This window comes from Phascolarctos cinereus, unplaced genomic scaffold (assembly GCF_003287225.1).
Source record: "Phascolarctos cinereus isolate Bilbo 61053 unplaced genomic scaffold, phaCin_HiC Scaffold_726;HRSCAF=1367, whole genome shotgun sequence".
Lineage (NCBI taxonomy): Eukaryota > Metazoa > Chordata > Mammalia > Diprotodontia > Phascolarctidae > Phascolarctos > Phascolarctos cinereus.
In genome coordinates, this window is record NW_027556098.1 from 377291189 (window position 1) to 377310651 (window position 19463).

Genomic DNA, 19463 nt, shown 5'->3' on the forward strand with positions numbered 1-19463 from the left:
GCACCTACTACGTACCAGGCACTGTGCTAAGCACCGGGGATACACAGAAAGGCAAAGACGTCCCTGGTTTCAAGAAGCTCCTAGTCTTAAGGGGCAGACAACATGTAAACAGCCATGTACAACCAAGCTATATACAGGATAAGGAGCAATTAAACCATAGACAGAAAACAGTAAAATTAGGGAGGTTGAGGAAAGGCTTCCTATCGAAGGTAGGATTTTAGCTGGCACTTGAAGGAAGCCAGGGAAATCAGGAGGCAGAGGTGAGGAGGGGTACTGTGTATGATCTAGGAGGGGGTGTGGCCCAGCCCAGCCCATGTCACAGAAGCTTTGTTAGGGGGCTGGGAGTGAGTGAAGAACAGGGGGTGGAGATGGGCAGCCAGAGAGCCTTCCTGCAGAGCATGCTTCTCTCATCTGTTAGGGAGTCTATAGGCAATGATGGATATGTCAAACTCCATGTGGACGGTCATCAACTGGCTGCTTAGCTACAAGCCGATCCTGCTCCTGCTCCTGGTTATATTGCTGTTGCTTAGCAACTGGCTGGTCAAGCGAGAAGTCTGGCCAAACAAGATGAAGCATGAGACGGTGAGGGGAAGCTCAGTTGGGGAAGATGTTGAGGATGCTTAAAGAGCAGGGAACATAGAAGCCAAGGGAGTGTAGGGAGGGGATATCTCAAGGGTATGAGTCATACACCTAAGACAAAAAATGCCAAGAGCATAGGGAATAGAGCCATAACTGGTAATGGGGCTAACAGAAAGAAACTCACCTTTAAGGCAACCTTGTACTTTGAGAGGTGAAAATAAGACACAAAATTAAGACAAATTCAATTGATCACTGTGGGGAATTCGTTGCTATCATAAAAATTCTCGGCCTTCTGGGTCTCAGTTTCCTCCTCTGTCAAAAGAGGAGGTTGAACTAGATGGCCTCTGAGGTCTCTTCCAGCTTTAGATTCTATGATACTACACTTTGCACCCTCTAAATTTCAGTGTCTCATGACCAAGCCCCAGTCACCACATCCTAGTTATGGCTCTGATAGGCATACGGTCATATTAAGTGCAGCAATAGATGCAGGAGAATTTGGAAAGTGTTGGATACGGTTGGAAGCTGGAAATCATAGTAGTTAGAGCTCAAAGGGAACTTAAGGTTATCTAAGTCAACAGAGGAGGAAAGTGTGTCTTGGAGGTAAAATGATTTGCCCAATGGCAGGTGTTCAGAGCCAGAATTCAAACCCACCATCTCTGACTCCACATCTGTGTTCTTTTCAATTCATTGTACTGCCTCCTCTCTGCAGACTCTTATGCTTGGTACCCTGAGCGGTCTAGTGTGTTCTCCTGAGATAGATTGCTCATTCTCAGCCCTTGCTCTGCTACCAGCTTTCTTATTGACCTTAAAGAGTATATTTTAGTTTATGAAAAGCGAGAGGTTTATCAGCTCCCAAGTGAATGCCTTGTCTGGTGATTTGGAAGAGACCATGCCTAGGTACCCTCAAAGTACGGAGGCTTTCCAACCAGCAGGTTACAGAGAGGAGGGGGAAATGTAAGGAAGAAAACACCAGTAAATGTGTATCACTAGTGAGCCCAGAGAAATGGGAAAGGGCTTATAGGAAACTAGGCATGGCCGTGGAGTCTACAGGGAGTTGGTTATCCAATTTCAGCCAAAGCAGAAGGAGATCACTCCGGCACAGGTCTGACTATGTCACTCCCCTGCTCCAGAAGCTTAAATGGCTCCCTCTTGCCTCAAGGGTAAAACATAACCCTCCTCCCCTCCAATTTGGTATTTAAGGTCTTTTACAATCTGATTCCAACCTATCTTTACAGAATGATTTCACATTATTCCTCTTTGCACATATTCTATTACAGCAAAATTGTCTTATTTACTACTTCCTAAACATGGAATTCCATTTTCTACCTCTTTTCATTTGTTCATGTCCTTCTAGGTCAGGGGTATGCATCTTAAAATAAGTTCTCATGGACTACTCCTGACAACTTCAGCAGAACTGAATGCCAGTGTTCCTATTGTATGAAATGGTTATGAATAAAGTTATAATTTTTGCTTTGTTCAGTTGTTAAAGCAATTCTTGCATTAAAAAAGATAGATCTTGCCATTATAAGACATAGATCTTGCCATTATAAAAGACTTCATCTTATTTTGGGGGCACTTTGTCTAGCTTTCATTAGCTAGGTGTGGAAGCATGTAATCTCTGACTATTACTAAAGAGCTCTCAGCCTGCCTTGATGAAGAGTCTTTCTAGTCACTACAATCTAGCAGGCAGAAGATAGCTGGTAGGGCACCTTGAAGAGATGAAGCCCAGAAGCTGGTAGCAGGGAGTAATGTCCAGCAGTAAATAGAAGACCACCAGAGTGATTATACCCAGCAGAAAGCATAAAAGTCCAAGAGAGAAATAGGGTGTTACAGAGATGCAAGACCCAGCAGGGAGCAGTAAAGACACTATGTGGTGCCTAAGTGTGGACTCAGTCTTGAACAGTATAACCTGTAGGGAGCAAATTCAAAGAGAACTGTCCCATAATAACACCAGGAAACAGAAGTGGCCCTGCAGTATCAGAGGTATGACTTGTCCTTCCATGCATGTGCCCTGGCCACAATGTTCTTTGCATGTGTGATCCCTGAGGGTGAGTACAGATCCCATTATAACGTCTATTTGTGGGAGTTTATAGTGGGAATGTTCCATTGCTACATTTCTTGCTGTGCTTTTTCATTAATGTATTTGCTATGAACTCATTGTGTTCTCTGGCTGACTAGTATGACCAATACATGTGTGGAGGGTTGCGTTGCAGACCTATAGACTACCTAAAATCTTGGGCAGAAATATGGGTTCTATGGTTATTACACTGTGGCGAATCATTCAGGAGCCCCAGTTTGGATGTTCTAGGACTTACAGCTAGAATCCATTGGAAAACATATTTTTTCCCTTCTCCTTTGGACTGTGATTAAAAAGCAGGGTTTTACAACAAAAATTGTGGTTTGTCCTTCATTCTCAAAGAGGACCATGACATCAGGAAAATGATGCCACAACTTGCAAATGAATTGGATTACAGTGAGGGAGGCTGTGCAAAGTCACCAGCCTCACTCTCCTCCAGAGCCATCTGGGTCCAGTGGCCAGATATAGATCAGGACAGCTGGAGATGGCCCAGCACCAGAAAAAATACCATAACCTCAGAGCATTGCATTTTCAGCGCTTATGCAACATCCTAACCAGATCTAATAATTGCCCCAGATTTCTCTGCCTTGGTACTCTGCCACACATGTATCACATCTGCAACATGCTCTAGCCAAGACTTAAAGGGTTCATTTTTTTGTGATCCTTCAGGGCTGCCGCCCTCAAAATCCCCCATAATGTTTCACACTGAATATCCTGTAGTAAGGTTGGTAGGCAAAAGCTTGTACTCCTTTACCATCACACTACATCTGGAGCTCTTGTGGTTTATGTCATCCTTGCATCATGCTGTTGGTGCTAGAGGAGCTACTCTGGGCTCTCCTCTGACCATGAACACATCCTTGGTCATTACTTTGGCTGGGAAAGACTTTGAATTTTCTCACTCATTCTTGGTCATTGTCATCATCGTCGTCGTCATCATCATCATCATCATCATCATCATCATCATCATCATCATCATCACTACCACCATGCAAGGGTAATGGATCTTTGTCACATGGAAATGAAGCTGGATCTGGGGACTCCACCAGAAAGTGGTGTCATCAGTTTTGGGGATATTAGTTTTAAACCCAATCCTCTTTGTCTCAGTTTTCTCTGGATGACTGGTAGTAGGTACAACTATATAATGAAAGGCTTAAAGAAGTGATACAGGCCAAGAGAGGGAATGAATCCTTAGAACTCAAGTTTGGCTCCTTAGATGGCATCTTGGTGCTGAAACAATGGCAAAAGTTGGAGTGATAGGATGGAGGGACCATGCTGTCCTGAAACTGATCCCACATACAGAGTCCTAGATTGAGTGTGGTCCAGATCACTTTGATCTATGACCATGACAGTGCTATGTTATAATTTTGGACAATGAAAAAGTCAAGAAAGAATATTTAATTTGTAAGAAATAGATTTTACTGGCCCCAAATGGCATCATATATGTGTGTGTACAGAGATATGTGTGTATATATAGATATATGTGTGTATATGTGTATGTATGTATATGTATATATTATATATATATATACAAAAGCAGTCTCTGCCCTCAAGAATATAATTTAATGGGGGAGACAACATGCAAATAAATATACACAAGCCAAGCTCTGTGCAGAACAATTGGAAATAATTACCAGAGGGAAGATACTAGAATTATTAGGGGTTGGGGAAGGCTTCCAATAGATAGGATTTTAATTGAGACTTAAAGAAAGCCAGGGAAGTCTATAGGTGGAGTTGAGGAGAGAGAGCATTCCGGGCATGGAGGACAGCCAGAGAAAACATCTAGAGTAAAGAGATGGAGTGTCTTATTTGTGGAACAGCCAATAGGCCAGTGTCACTGGCTCAAAGAGCATGAGATCTTAGGGAATAAGATGTAAGAAGACTGGAAAGGCAGGAGGGGGCTAGGTTAGGAGGGGCTTTGAAAGCTGAACAGAGCATTTTGTATTTGATCCTGGAGGTAATAGGGAGACACTGGAATTTATTGAGCAGGAAGAGTGATTTAATTAGACCTGTGCTTTATGAAAATCACTTTTGTAGTTGACTAGAGGATGGTTTGGGTTGGTGAGAGACTTGAGGCAGGTTGACCCCCTAGAAAGATATTGCAATAATCAGGCATGAGGGGATAAGGGTCTGCACCAGAGTGGAGACAGTGTCAGGGGAGAGAAGAGGGAGTATTTTGAGACATATTGCAAAGATGAAATCAACAGGGGCAACAGGCCTTGGCAACAGCTTGGACTTAGAGGGTAAGAGAGAGTGGGGAGTCCAGCATGACTCCTAGGCTGGGAGCCTGAGGGACTGGGAGGATGGTGGTATCTTCGACAGTAATAGGGAGGGTAGGAGGGATGAGAGTGGGGAGTTTAAGGGGAAATAAAATGAGTTCAGTTTTGGACATATTGTGTTTAAGATGTCCACTGGACATCCAATTTGAGATTTTTAAAAGGCAATTAGAGATGCGAAATTGGAAGTCAGCTGAGAGTTTGGAGCAGGAAGGGTAGATGTAAGAATCACCATGGCAGTTGATGAGATCACCAGGTGAAGTAGTATAGAGTGAAAAGAGAAGAGGCCCAGGCCCTAATCTGGAGAAGAATCCAACAAAAGAAACTAAGAAGGAGCAGTCAGAGAGGTGGGAGGAGAATCAGGGGAGAGGGATACTCTGAAAACCTAGAGAGAAGAGAGCTTCAAGGAGAGAGTGATCCGCAGTGTCAAAGGCTACAGAGAGGTCAAGGAGAAGGAGGATTGAGAAAAGGCCACTGGATTTGGCAACTAAGAGATCATTGGTAACTTTGGAGAGAGAAGTGTCACTGGAATGATAAGGTTGGAAGCTGGATTTTAATAAGTTAAGAGAGTGAGAAGAGAGAAAGTAGAAGCACCTATTGTAAATAGCCTTTTTGAGGAGGTTAGCTGCAAAGGGCAGAAGAGATCGAGGATGATAATGGGGATGGAAGCATCAAATGAGGGGGTTTTTTCAGGGTAGGGGAGACATAGGAATTTTTGTAGGCAGTATGGAATTAGTAAAGAGGGAGAGATTGGAAGTAAGTGGAAGAGTGGGAATGACAGAGGGGGCAATCTTTTGGAGGAGAGGGGATGGAATGGGATGGACTGAACAAGTAGAGGGGATAGCCTTGGTAAGAAGTAAGGTCACTTCATTAAATGAGACACAGGGGTAAAGGAGGAGAGTGGCAGAAGGCACCTGAGTGATGTGAGATGAGGAAGAGGGAGCTCACAGCAAGTGGCCTCAATTTTTTTTCCTGTAAAATATGAAGCAAAGTTCTCAGATGAGAGAGGGAGCCATGGGAGCCAGGGACGGAAGACTTGGAAGAGCCACTGTGGAGACTAGGATAGTGAATTGATAAGGGAGGTATGGTAGGACTGCCTAGGACAGGGGTGGGGAACCTGCCACCCTCGAGGACCTAGTGGGCCATTTGTGGCCTTGAGGTTCTCCACCCCTGGCTAGGAGCAGTGAAGGTTCAGTTGAGGGTATGTAACATGTAACATAAGCTTATAGTGTACCCAGTCAGAACAGTCCCCAGGTCATAGTATGAAGACTAGAGTTGTATAAGGAAAGGCAGGGGTAGAGGTGAAAAGCTAATAGATTATGGTCAGTTAAGGGGATTTCAGAATTCTTGAACATAGATGTGGTGCATTTGTAGGTGATGGCAAGATCTAGGGTAAGGCCATCTTTTTGTGTGGCTGAGATGGAGTGGAGGAGCAGATCGTGGGAAGTGAGTAAGTTGAGTGGTTCAACTATTTGAGGAAGAGCCAATATGTATATTGAAGGACACTAATATGAGGGCAGGAGTTGGAGAGGAGAGAAAAACTATGAGTCAGGTAACGAACTCACTGAAGGAGGAAGGAGAAATACCTGGGAATCAGTAGTCAACAGTTACTAGGATTTTGATTGGGTTGTAGATATGAGTAGTGTCAACTCTCAAAGGAAGGGAAGTTACTGAATAATGGAGGAAGGAGGAGAACCTGGAAATGGCAATGGGGGTTGCGGAATATTTAAACTCCCCTGCCTATACCAGTGAGCTGAGGAAAATGAGTGAAGGTGCAGCCAGTACTGGAAAGGGTGGCCAGGGAGGCTGTGTCATCAGTGGAAAGTCAGCTTTCAGTAAGCTGATGGGAGGAAAAGATTTAAGATGAAAGGAAATCTCTTGCCTATGGAACAGGCATTCCAGAGGGCACCGTGGAAGGTCTAGATGGAGTTAGGATGAAATTTTGGGGTGGAAGGGTTGAGGGGAATGGGAATGAGGAGTCAGGTGATGGAGGATGATGAATAGGGTTTAGATGATGATCTGTAGGAGTTCAGAGTCACTGGGATGTGAAGAATATGACCAGTTGTGAGAATGTTCATCACTGAGTTTACAATGCCACTCTTCTTTCCCACAGAGGTTGAAGGTAAGGCTGGAGGCCAGCACAATACAAGATGTTTGCCTCAGTTTTCTCAACTGTAAAATGACAATAAAAATAGCACCTAAAATGAGGTATTTGCAAAGTGTTTTGCAAATCTTAAAGTGCTATATATAAATGCTAGTTACTATTATTGTTATTATTCTATAGTTGGCAAGGCATTATGGATAAGCATTTTTCCATGTATGGTTTCCATACCAGAATCCACTCTGACCATGATATGGACTTTGAAAGCAAATAGCTTAAAGAGGTCTCAGCCTTGTCAAGAATCAAGTCTAGAATTATACCTTATCATTCTCAGGGAGACCCAGAGCAAAGCAAAAATGGAATGCCATATACATTGCATTCATTGCTGCCAAGAATGACGTTATAGCCTTTATACTCTATAACACTCAATGTCTGGGCAAGGGCCAGGGGTTTGCTGAATGACATGGAGTCTCCGTAAATGGAGAAAACACGGAGGCTTGTGATCTATCTCTGTCTGAGTCTATCTCTGAACTGAAAGATTGGTTGAAAGAAGCCCAGCTAGCCACGGATTCAGTCCATGAGGGTAGCAATAGACATGAGCAATCATGTGACACTTAAGTCTACTGTCAACATCTTCACTGAAGGGCTGGATTCCTACTAAAATTGTGGTGTGCATGGTATATTCAATGAGGTCATCAACAAGCTTTTAGGAAGTACTAACTACATACCAGTCCTGGGGATACAAAGAAGAATAAACAGAACTATTCACTGCCCTCAAGAGCTTACATTATATCTGAGAGACGCAAGATGGCAGACTGATGAGAAACCATCCTATCTGAAGAATTTGAAAAATCGGGCAATTTGCCAGTCTAGAGGCAGCCTGTTTCAGGGGAAAAACAAAGTAATCACCGAATTTAGAGTCAGAACACCTCGATTTGAATCCCGGCTCTGCTAACTACTACTTCTGTGACCTTGGACAAATCACTTAACCTCACTGGGCCTCAGATCTCATCTGTAAAAATGAGGGGATTGGTCTAGGTGCACTTGGAATTCCCTTTCAGTTATTAATCTTTAATCCAGAAAACAGCTGGAACCCTGCAAATACAATATAACACACTCACCTATTTCCCATTGAGGAGTTAGTCAGACTTCCTCCTGGGCAGAAGGAAAGGCAAGAAAGATAGCGAGTGGGCCAGTGGCCTGGGGGAGGAAGGGCCTGATCACTAGTTGCAGAGAGACTGTTCGAGCCTGATAATAGTTCAGAATATGTTGACTCATAAGAGGAAGAAACTGGGTGTTGCAACCCACCACAGTTAGGGAAACCAACCAAGATTCTCCCAGCCCCAAGGGGACCTTCCTTCATACAAGGTGGAGGACTGAACCTAGAAATAGCCTTTTTCTTTGCTAATGCTTCAGTTTCGGAGGCTTCAAATGAACAGAGAGGATGTCCATAGAGTCTGATGAGAGTGACACCCTTATCCCCCCACCAGCTCAGCTGGGGTCTCCTGGCCAGGGGAAGATACTGCCAGACTGTCTGGGCCAGCCACAGGCTTAGACTGAGATCCCAGTGTGAGTGTAACTGGCGTCTTAGGCTAGAAGCCAAGCTAAGGAACGATACTGTGTTAGGACAAATGAGAGAAGTGGTTTTTCACTCAGCCAAATGAAGGCAATTATTGCAATGCAAGTAATATGTGTTTTGTGGCTTATTGAAAGAGATACTAAATATAACAGAAATCAACATTGCATTATGGCTTTATGTTTGCTGTGTGACATGCTTTTGTAAAAATAAATTTCATATATATATATATTTTCTACATCACCTAAATTTCCCTTTATCCTTTCCCCACTCCCTGTCAGAGAACCAACCTTCATAACAAACTGATTTTTTCAACAAGAAAAAAGAGGAGGAAAAAAATCAACAAAATGGATCAACACATAGAAAAAACTTTCACACTACATACAGTGTTACACATCCATGGATGTCTCCAAGCTCCCCACCACAGCCACCAGCTCTGCAAAGAAGTGAGAAGATGTGTTTTCTCAAATCTCTTCTTTGGGGCTGAACTCATTCTTTGTAATTTTATGCAATAGACCTTCACAGTTGTGGTTCTGTGTATTAGCCAGGGGTACGCTGGAACCAAGTTCCAAAGAGCTGGTTTGTTAAATTTTCATTTTGAGCATTTATACCATGGAAAGTGACAAACACTACAAACCTGGACTTGATTTATTATTTTATTGATTACCTAGGCTTAAGAAAGCAATGGAGAAATGGCAATTATATAGACTAAACCAAAAAGTGTGTTACAGGGACTTTTTTTTTCTGGAGAGCTGGTTGTTAAACATTTATTAGCACACTTCTGGTTAGTATGCTATGTTGTGTGTGCTCTCCTGCCATATGTATATATAATATGTTTCTGTAGGGAATCTCTGAATTTCATCAGTAGCTCTTTATATGTTGTTTTGTTTAATACTGCACTGAGAATCGTGTCTTTGGTTTGATATAGGGCGTAGGTTCAGTGGCTAGAGCGCCTGGCCTGGAGTCAGGAAGAATTATTTTCCCGAGTTCAAATCCAGCCTCAGACATTTACTAGCTGTGTGACCCTGGACAAGTCACTTCATCCTGTTTGCCTCAGTTTCCTCATCTGTAAAATGAGCTGGAGAAGGAAATGGCAAACCAATCTAGTATATTTGCCAAGAAAACCCCAAATGGGGTCACAAAGAGTCAACATTACTGAAAAATGACTGAACAACAACAAAATTGTTTCCATCACATGCATCAATGCTAGAAGCATTCAGTTCTAGCTTGAATACCACATGTTAAGTAGTTTTGTATCACGGTGTTATGGGGGAAAGAGTGCCAGATTTGAAGTCAGAGGACCTGGGTTTTAATTCTCATCCTGCAACCTATGTGACCTTGGGGAAGTCACTTAACTCCTCGGGTTCTCATTTTCCTTATCTGTAAAATAAAGGGAAATTGAACCAGATAATCTCTAAGGCTTCTTGCAATTTTAAATCTATGATACTAATTATCACCACCACTGCTAGTTATTTTTCAGTTTCTATTGCTTATGATGTATGTTCCTAGATATTTGAGCGGATACCATGTAATTGATTAGGGCTACAATTTTTCCATTCTTCAGGGGAGAATATTGGGAAACTGGATTTTTGCTATCCAAAATACACTCATAAATTCATGTCGTTTTCTGCTGACAGAGGTATATAATAAAGGTAGGAGTGAGGGCTAGGTAGTTAGAAGACCTTGTCTCCTTATCTTTTGTTCTGACTCAAATTAATTTGCGTGCCAGGTCAGAAAGGATCTTGGGGAATTCTAACCCTAAGTCAGATGTAGGGTCAGAACTGTGATAAGAGCCTCAGACACACAGGTTAAAAGACTTAATCTTTTCCTGTAAGCATCTTGTTTGGTTTTTGTTAGCAGGGTATGGCAGTTTATAGCTTCTGACTATGACTAAAAAGCTATTAGTCTGCCCTGGTGAGTGAAAAGCTTTTTTTAGAAACATCATCTTAGCCGACGGGAGCTAAGATGACCAGGAGATGTCCCTAAAGAGATGTAGGCCAGAAGCTGGTGGTAGGGAACAATGCCTAGCAGTAGCTAGGACACCAGCAGGATAATTCACCTGGAAAAGAGCAAAGAAGAGAGACAGGGACAGAGACAGAGATAGACAGACAGAAACAGAGACACACAGAGACAGAGAGAGATAGGGGTTGAGAAGAGCAGCAGAGACATTAACCATGTGATGCTCAGAAGCAGGCTCAGCATAGAGCAGTGCCCTGCAAGGAGCAAGTCCAAAGAGGAAAGGACCTTGACGTCACCAGAAGACACCAGCGGCCCTGCTACCCTGGAAATGTGAGCTGAACCTCTATGTCTGTTCTCAGTCACACGTGTTCGTCCATGTAAACTCCCAAGCACCAGCCACATGCATAGCCTGTGTTTATGCCCTGACACCTGGACTTTCCACATGCCCACTTTTCCCTTTGATGGGGTATGTAATTGTGGGAGAGATTGCCCCAGATTTACCGTGGGGGAGACTCCATCACTACTTTTCTTACTATGCTATTTAACTTGGAAATAATTGTGTCCTTTGGGTAACAAGTAAAGGCAGACATAGATGTCTTGAAAGCTATGATTTTGAGTGGATGTGGACCCTTAGAATACCTTAAATATAGAATAGCTTTTCTGAGAGCTCCTCATATAAAGGGGCTACACATATATATATACAGTATACATTAAAGTATTAGAGGTAGCTAGATGTCTAAGCACTGGGCTTAGAGTCAGGAAGATCTAACCTCAGATACTTACTAACTGTGTGACCCTGGACAAGTCACTTACCCTTTGTTTGCCTCAGTTTCCTCAACTGTAAGGTGCAGGTAATAATAGCACTCACCTCCCAGGATTGTTGTGAGGGCCAAGTAAGATAATAATAGTAAAAGCACTTAGCACATCGTCTGGCATGTAGCAGGTATTTGATAAATGCATATTCTCTTTCTTTCCCACTCCTTCCACCCCTCACCCAGCCACGGATTTATGTGAGGGCTTGTTTCCCCACTAGTAGAGTATAAGCTCCTTGAGGGCAGGGACTGTTTACTTTTTGTCTTTTGGGTCTATTTCTGGTCTATCCTGTGTTTGGTACTGTCAGCCGGACCAGAAGCAGCCTCTAACCTGTGAGTGGCCAGAGCCAAAACAGAGTAGGTTAGAGACAGGAAAGTCAGGACGCAAACAGAAGTTTAATTAACTTCAGAGCAAGGAAAAGGACACCTGCAGGTGGGTCCCCCCCTTCCTAAGAAGGAAGGCTATGGCTGGGGTCACTTATATACACGAAAGGGGTTGGCCCTCAACACAATCATTCTTAGATCTTGAGATCCTTCTCATGGTTAGCATTCCTTGGGACAATACAGGTGCTCTTGGGTCCTGTGGGCACAGTCATTGTCTCAGTTGTTGTGTGTCATGACCACTCATCACAGAGTTCTGTGATGGGAACAGGAGTGCAGTACCTGTCAGTGACAAGGAACAGGCATTGTGAACATATGATGGAAGGCCCTGGGAAATAAGGGGAGCTAAATTCCTTAGGGAACACCTGGTGCTGGTCCAAGCGATACGCTTTGCCAGAGGGTGAGATCAGTGCAGGGCACAAAGGATTATTGTTTTGCCAAACTCAGCACAGCCTGCTTACTGGGCCTTAGCTTTGGAAAACAGGGTGTCTCCAAAATGTTTTGACAGTGTAGTGCCTGATGCAATAGGAATTTAATGAATGCCTTCTTGAATTAATGAGATGAAGTTTTCCTAGAGGGCCAAGTCAGCTCCTCCATCTGGCACCTCCTGAATGGGGGACTTTTAACCCCCCTGAGCCTCAGTTTCCTTAGCTATAAAACGGAGATAAACATACTTTCACTCCCTACCTTACAGGGCTGTTATCAGGAGAGTGCTCTCTGTGAATTGTAAACTGACAATGGAAACAAATTTTTTTTTTAGCATTCCCACTAACATCACGTATTTCAGAGACACTCTTCTTCTAGACCACTTCTCTTTTCTCTCCAATTATATTTTATCATTTCAATCCTAGGGAAATCCCACCAAAGGTCAGATAGGAAAAATGGTAGATGGGTATTAGGAGATGATATTGCTGTCTGGCCACGGTTAGATAAAGAACTTTCAGTTGTTATCCAAGTTGAGGGGATCAGAGCCCCCAAAGGGAACAACCTTCTTGGGGATTGGACCCAAATATCGTGGAGCTTTACGGAGGTCATGTGTCCATCTTGCCTGCTATAGCAAAGACCCCTTATACCTTCTTCCCTCCAGGGTTTAGTCACTATGGTTAGGCCCTTCCCAGGGCCCAACTTCTTTCATGATCCCACTGACTTCATCAGAATGTTGTCTTCCTAGGCATAAGAATTCCTGCTTACCACTCTTGTGGGTATAGCCAATACTTAAACTATCAACATTTTTTCACCCATTTTCAAAAACATATGCTGTCCAGGGTCGGGGACTCTATGTGTGAACAGAACAACTCATTGACATTTGCATGGAGTGATTCCAGGGGAACTGAAAGGTCCCTCTTCCCCTAACTAATTCTCTGACTGCCCTGCTGCGGTGCCTGAAATTCCTGAAGTGAGAGTTTTAAATACAATACAATAATATTAATTCTAATTAATAATACTGTAATGATATTAATACTACTAATATTTAAATAGAAAGTATACCATACTAGTACTAATAATATTCAAATAGGATAAAATAATATGCTAATAATAATAATAATAAGTAATTAGAATAACAGCTGGTATTTATTTAATGCTTTAAGGTTTGCAAAGTGCTTCCAATACATAGTGGCTAAAAAGCTGGCCTGGAAGTCAATAGGAACTGGGTTCAAATTCTGCCTTTGACACAAATGGGCTGTGTAAGCCTGGTCACATCACTTAACCTCTCAATGTCCCAAGCTGCTGTCTAGAACTATAAGCTGCCAAAGAGATGGTAGAAGGAGTTTCCTCACCTGGAAGTTCCCTACAAAAAGAAATCACAGGCGCTGCCCTATCCCAAATAATAATGGTTAAATTAAGGGTAGGAACCCAAGGTCACACGTGGCCTTCTAGGTCCTCTGGTACAACCTTTTGACTGAGTCCAAGCTCTACAGAACAAATCCTTTTATTAAGGGGATTTGTTCTGTGAAGTTTGGATTCAGGCAAAGGGCCGCCCTTGAGGACCTAGAAGGCCATGTGTGGCCTCAAGGCCACAGGTTCTCCACTCCTAGTAGATACTTGTCATAGTTAAGTTTTTAAAAATTATGCATTAGTAATGGTTAAATAGAGTAACACACATAACACTGTTCTCACACATCAAAAAAAGTACACAATCACTTTCTATGGAATTCAACAATGAATTCCATATATCTGCATGAGTCATCACTTCTTCCTGCAACATCTTAATTTAGCCACCTTATAGTTTTCAGTTGCTAAGTTGCTTCAGTCGTGTCCAACTCTTCATGACCCCACCTTACTGTTTCCTTGGCAAAGATACTGGAGTGGTTTGCTATTTTCTTCTTATTTTACAGATGAGGAAACTGAGGCACACAGGGTTAAGTGACTTGCCAAGGGTCACTCAGTTAGTAAGTATCTGAGGTCAGATTTGAACTCAGGAAAATGAGTCTTCCTGACTCCAGACCCCAGACTCTCCGCACTATGGCGCCCCCTAGATGCATTGTCCTAATTCCTTTTTGATCAGTTGACCTTTCCACATGTGAGCCTAAATTGATTGATGTTACAGGGCTCGGTACAATTATTTTTAAAAGGCTTTACCCTGAAAGGCAAAGTAATCCATTAATATACTTTCTTTTATTAACTATCTCTGGGAGCATGAGACAGAGGACTGACAAATTCAGACGCAGTGGATAGGTCTAGGGCATTGACTCCGGGAGAGATGCTTGCCTTCAGACTCAGACAGAGTTTGTTCTAAGAAAAGACAAATGAAATCAGGTTGTGTCCACTTTTTAACTTTCTCTGAAGCTGGTCATACACATTCATTGCATGGGAGTTATAGTCCAGAATTGAGCCCCACTAAGGGAGTCAGTCCAGAACTGGCTCGATTTGGAGGTTGGGGGCACAGAGTTATACGCCTTTCAAAGACCAGGTGTTCCCAAGGGGTGCCAATCAATTCTGATTGGTCAATACACTGGGAAGTGGGCTATATTAAAATGATGGTCTTGGGGTTGGTGACTCAGGTCACTCAATCTTGGTCAAAGAGACATTGATTTCCATATCACCTGTCTTGCCAATAGGGAGGAATTAACATTCTCCAAGACCTATCTGGGCAATACAATGAGCAGGAATAGAACCTTTAGATTAGATCTTAATGTCCTTCTGAAGGAGCTGAACTGTATGAGAAAGGGGAATGGGGGAAGCTCTGAGTCTCCAAGATAATGATTACTAAGAAAAATCATTTTTCACGTTGTGAAATTTTCAGTGTGAACTTTTACACCCCAGCACATGCTCCAAATCAGGGCTTGAGTTATTGATTTGTTGATTGTCTAGACTTAAGAAAGTGATGGTGAAAATGTTAATGCAGATTCAGCTTTGAAGTGTGTCCAGTACACTTTTTCTATTTCATAGAGCCAGTTATTAAACATTTATCAGCACAACCCTGACTGGTTCCCCATCTTTTTGGGATGAGGACACTTTTTTAATGTTTAAAAATTTCATGGCCTTCTTCTTGGCTCCTGCCCCGCTTTCATGATAGCTGCTATACATTCGTATTTGTCAATCAAGAAAATACAAGATATGGTTAATGTGGACCTTTGTTTTGCTGGACTGTGCAGCTAGGTATCGAAGGCTTAAGTTTTCAGGTTTTTAAATATTTGCTTAAAGGGAGGGAAAGTAGGAGGGACAGATTAATAAAAATACTTATTAAATAAAAGAATAAACTTTTAAAAAAAGAAAATGTATGATGGTCAAAACCTACTAAAAATTCTGAAGGCCTGTTTGTTTATTTGTCCTGTTGAATCACCTTTCTCATTCTGATAGAGCTACATAGGACAGTGCTCTGTACAAACAGGGACTTCCAGGCTCTTCTTGTTATCTCTGAAGACATCTCTCTCTCTCTCTCTCTCTCTCTCTCTCTCTCTCTTCTCTCTCCTCTCTCTCTCTCTCTCTCTCTCTCTCTCTCCTCTCTCCCTATAGACCCCTTTCCTCTTTTTCTTCTTTCTTTCTCTCCCCCTTTCTCTTTCTCTCTTCATCTCTGATGTCTCTGTCTGTCTGTCTGTCTGTCTGTCTGTCTGTCTCTCTCTCTCTCACACACACATGCACACACACACACACACACACACACACGTATCTGGAGTCTGTTCTCTAAAGGAACATGACCAGGGAGGGGGTTTACCTCAGTGTGGAGTTGGCAGGAGGGCATCAGTCTTCATGAGGAGAGAGGAAGTGGAAAAAGAGCCCTGAATCATAACCCACATAGTTTTGTCTAATCTCTGCTCTAGCCACAGAATTGTCTGGGGGTTTTTTTTGTTTATTTTTTTTGTTTTGGGTTTTGGTCCTCTTATTCAAAGCTAATTGGCCTGTATGGGAATTGGGATCTAAACTAGGTTTAGGATTTTTTTTTAAACAGCCAAGAGGAACCTTAAAAGATACAGCATTAGAGTATAAAATGTTGTGACATAAAATGTTAGAGCTGAAAGAGGCCTTAGGACTTTGAATGTCAGCACTGAAAGGACTTTAGGGCAGAGAGGTAGGGTAGTGGAGAGACTGATAGACTTTGAGTCAGGGTTAAGTGACTTGCCCAGGGTCACCCATCTAGTAGGTGTCTGCAGCCAGCACTCTATTCATTGCATCATCTAGCTGATTTGGATTTGGAGGAAACCACTTAAATTCCAGCTCTGGTAGAATTATGTGGCCTTGAGCAAGTCATCTACCCTTTCTAAGCCTTTTTCCTCATCTGTAAAATGAGGCATTTTGTCTAGATCAGGGGCTTTTAACCTGGCATTCATGAACTTAAAAAAATAAATATTTGGAAAACAGAATTTTATATAATTTTTTCCTTTATAAACCTATTAATTTTATTTTATACTTTTAAAAATATTCTTCGGAGAAGGAATGAAAAGACTTCACCAGACTGCCAAAGGGTAGGTCAAGACATTAAGAAGGATAAAAACCCCTGGAGTCTAGAAGATTACCAAAGCAGAAAAGTTCTAACATACATGTGTACCTATCCCAACCTAGCTTATCTTCATTTAGTATGTATATTTAATAAATTGATATATGGTACATATATGTAGTATACTTAGTATATATAGCACACGTATGTAGTATATTTAGCATATATAGTACACATACATAGTATATTTAGTGTATATATAGTACACATACGTAGTATATTGTGTATATATAGTACACATATGTAGCATATTTAGTATCTGTAGTACACATACGCAGTATATTTAGTATCTGTAGTACACATACGTAGTATATTTAGTATATGTATGTATATATATATATATATATATATATATATATATATGTACATCACAGGTGTCAAACTCAGTGCTTCTGCTGTTGCAAAACTTCCTGGTGCAGCTTGAACCAGATCAAAATGTAATTAGGAAATGTTTAACAAAATAAATAAAAATACAATACAGCATAGATAATGTTAATTTGTGATTTTCTACATGCTTTCTCCCCTAGTGAAATGGGCGCTCTTGGAGGTTAGGTTTCATCTTTGACTCCTTAGCACTTAGCACAATGCCCAGCCTATAGTAAGCACTTCAGTGCCTGTAGATTAAGAGATTGATTGATTCTATGTTCTCAGGTTGTTTGGGGCTGTGACAATCTATAATAAGCCCTAATGAAAGAGCTGAGTCAGAGCTGACAGCTTATCACATACCCTTACTGAAGCTTTTCCTTTTTTTTTTTAGGCAATTGGGGTTAAGTGACTTGCCCAGGGTAACACAGCTAGTAAGTGTCAAGTGTCTGAGGCCAGATTTGAACTCAGGTCCTCCTAACTTCAGGGCCAGTGCTCTATCCACTGCGCTACCTAGCTGCCCCCTTATGGTAGCTTTTACAAAGTGCTTTTATATCCATGTTCTCATTTGATTCCTTCAACTGTCCTGTAAAGGAGGCAAGGAAATTAGTTTTAACATCATTCATCAAACAGTAATTTAAAATCACGCTGATCAAAGGAGATAATATTTGTAAAGTGCTTGGATCAGTGTTCAGCGCCTAGCAGATGCTTAATAGACGCTTCTTCACCCCCATCATGACGCAAGAGGTCATCTGATCAAGCCCTTTCTTCATCCTACAAATGAGGAAACTGAGGCCCAGAGAGGCCCAGTGCTTTGCTTGAGATAACATAGGTAGTTAAGTGGCTGAATTGAGTTTTGTACCCAGGAGCTGGAAGCTAAGGGGGGAGGGGTTGTGGCATCTTTTGGACAGTCCCTCTGCTGTCCAAGAAGACCGGGTTGCTCAGAATGGCCCACTTGGCTGCCCTCTTACCTGACATTCTGTTTCCCGCCCTTTGCCTTTGCCTAGGCTGTCCTCTACTGCTGGTACACCGTCCCTCTTTTGTCTCTGTTTCTTATAATTCTAAGTTTACTTCAAAGCTTAGCCCCAACCCCTTCACCTACACAAGGTCTTCCCTTATCCCTACCCCTAGCTGCTAGTGTCACCTCACCCTGCTCACCCTTCTGCTTACTCGGAACATTTTTTTGTATTTATTCATGTGACATGGTATTTGCCCCGATAGAGTGTAAGCTCCTTGAGGCCTCTCTATCCTCAGCACCTAGCACAGTTCTTGCCACATAGTAGGTGGGCATTTAATAAATGCTGGTTGAATGAATGGGTGGATGAATGCATGAAACCTGGCACAGGGGTTCACGAGAATTAGGCCTGGAAGGGATGATCTAGTCCAGTCCCTTCATTTTATAGATGAGGTAGGAGGAGATTAGTCAATGTACTTGAGTTTCCTCCAATGCCCTTCCTTATCACTGGGTTTCCCGACCTAGGATTTCACTATTCCATAGGGGAAAGACTGTTTAGCAGCTATCAGTCTTGGTTGACAAGTGATACCCAGAGCCATATAATAGGGGCTGGGTACCAATATGGGAAAGGAGGTTTGCTCTTCCTCATCACGTCAGTTCTTCGTGAGAGCTCCCTGCTTCCCTGTCTAGCCCTAGGTTGTTATCTCAGCTTCCTGTCACCATTCCTTGACCCTCTCCTCAATCCTGATATCCCTTCTTCCTGAAACCTTCACCTACCAGAGAACTGGAGTCCATATGGTAGGAGCGAGGGCCAAACTCTTCTGAGAGATTCTCAAGGCTGCTCCACCTTGACCCACTACCCCTAACTGTGGTTATAACATGCCACTTCTGGGTCCAGGGAGTCCCACGATATGCCTTTCACAAGGACCCCCGGGGATGAGGATGATGACGTTGGAAGGTGTTGGTGCACTGGGGATCCTGATGCTTCCCTTCTCCTTCATCCCCCCAGCTGAATTTGCCTGGGGTGCCAGAAGTCCTTGTTATGGATCTGGCTCCATCTCTGTTTATTCCCATAAACTAAGTTTCATCTTTTGGGGGGCTTGGGCATCTTAGGAATATATAGAAAATCCAAAGGCCTCCGAGTGTCTCACCACCAACGCCGTTCTCACAGCTAAGGAAGTCGACAAGATGTATGCCTGCTTTGCTGTCCAAGACAAGCTCATGGAGAGGCTAATGCTCAACGAGATGAAGCTGAAAGTGCTGGAGAACCAGATGTTCATCATTTGGAACAAAATGAACCGCAGGAAAAGGTCTTGCACCCGTTACAAGATCCCTTCCTCAGCCAAGTACCACTGTAGAAGAAACTGCATCTCCTCCGCCTCGGGCTTCAGCTCGAATTCCCTTGGGCCTTGCTGACCTCTCCCCCCATTGACTAGTAGTAAACACTAATG

At 42.7% G+C, this 19463-nt stretch overlaps 1 protein-coding gene across 3 annotated transcripts; it reads left to right on the forward strand.

Annotated features, from left to right (window-relative positions):
• The first annotated feature begins 356 nt into the window (after positions 1-356).
• On the forward strand, positions 357-19463 carry TEX46 (testis expressed 46). 3 transcript variants are annotated; one of them, XM_020982971.1, is made up of 3 exons: positions 357-582; positions 10794-10895; positions 19126-19463. In XM_020982971.1, the coding sequence occupies exons 1-3, from the start codon at positions 433-435 to the stop codon at positions 19426-19428; spliced, it is 555 nt and encodes a 184-aa protein (XP_020838630.1). In that variant the 5' UTR covers positions 357-432; the 3' UTR covers positions 19429-19463. The 3 variants fall into 3 exon arrangements, with proteins under 3 accessions (XP_020838630.1, XP_020838633.1, XP_020838634.1); XM_020982974.1 differs by having other exon boundaries at positions 10800-10895; XM_020982975.1 differs by lacking the exon at positions 10794-10895.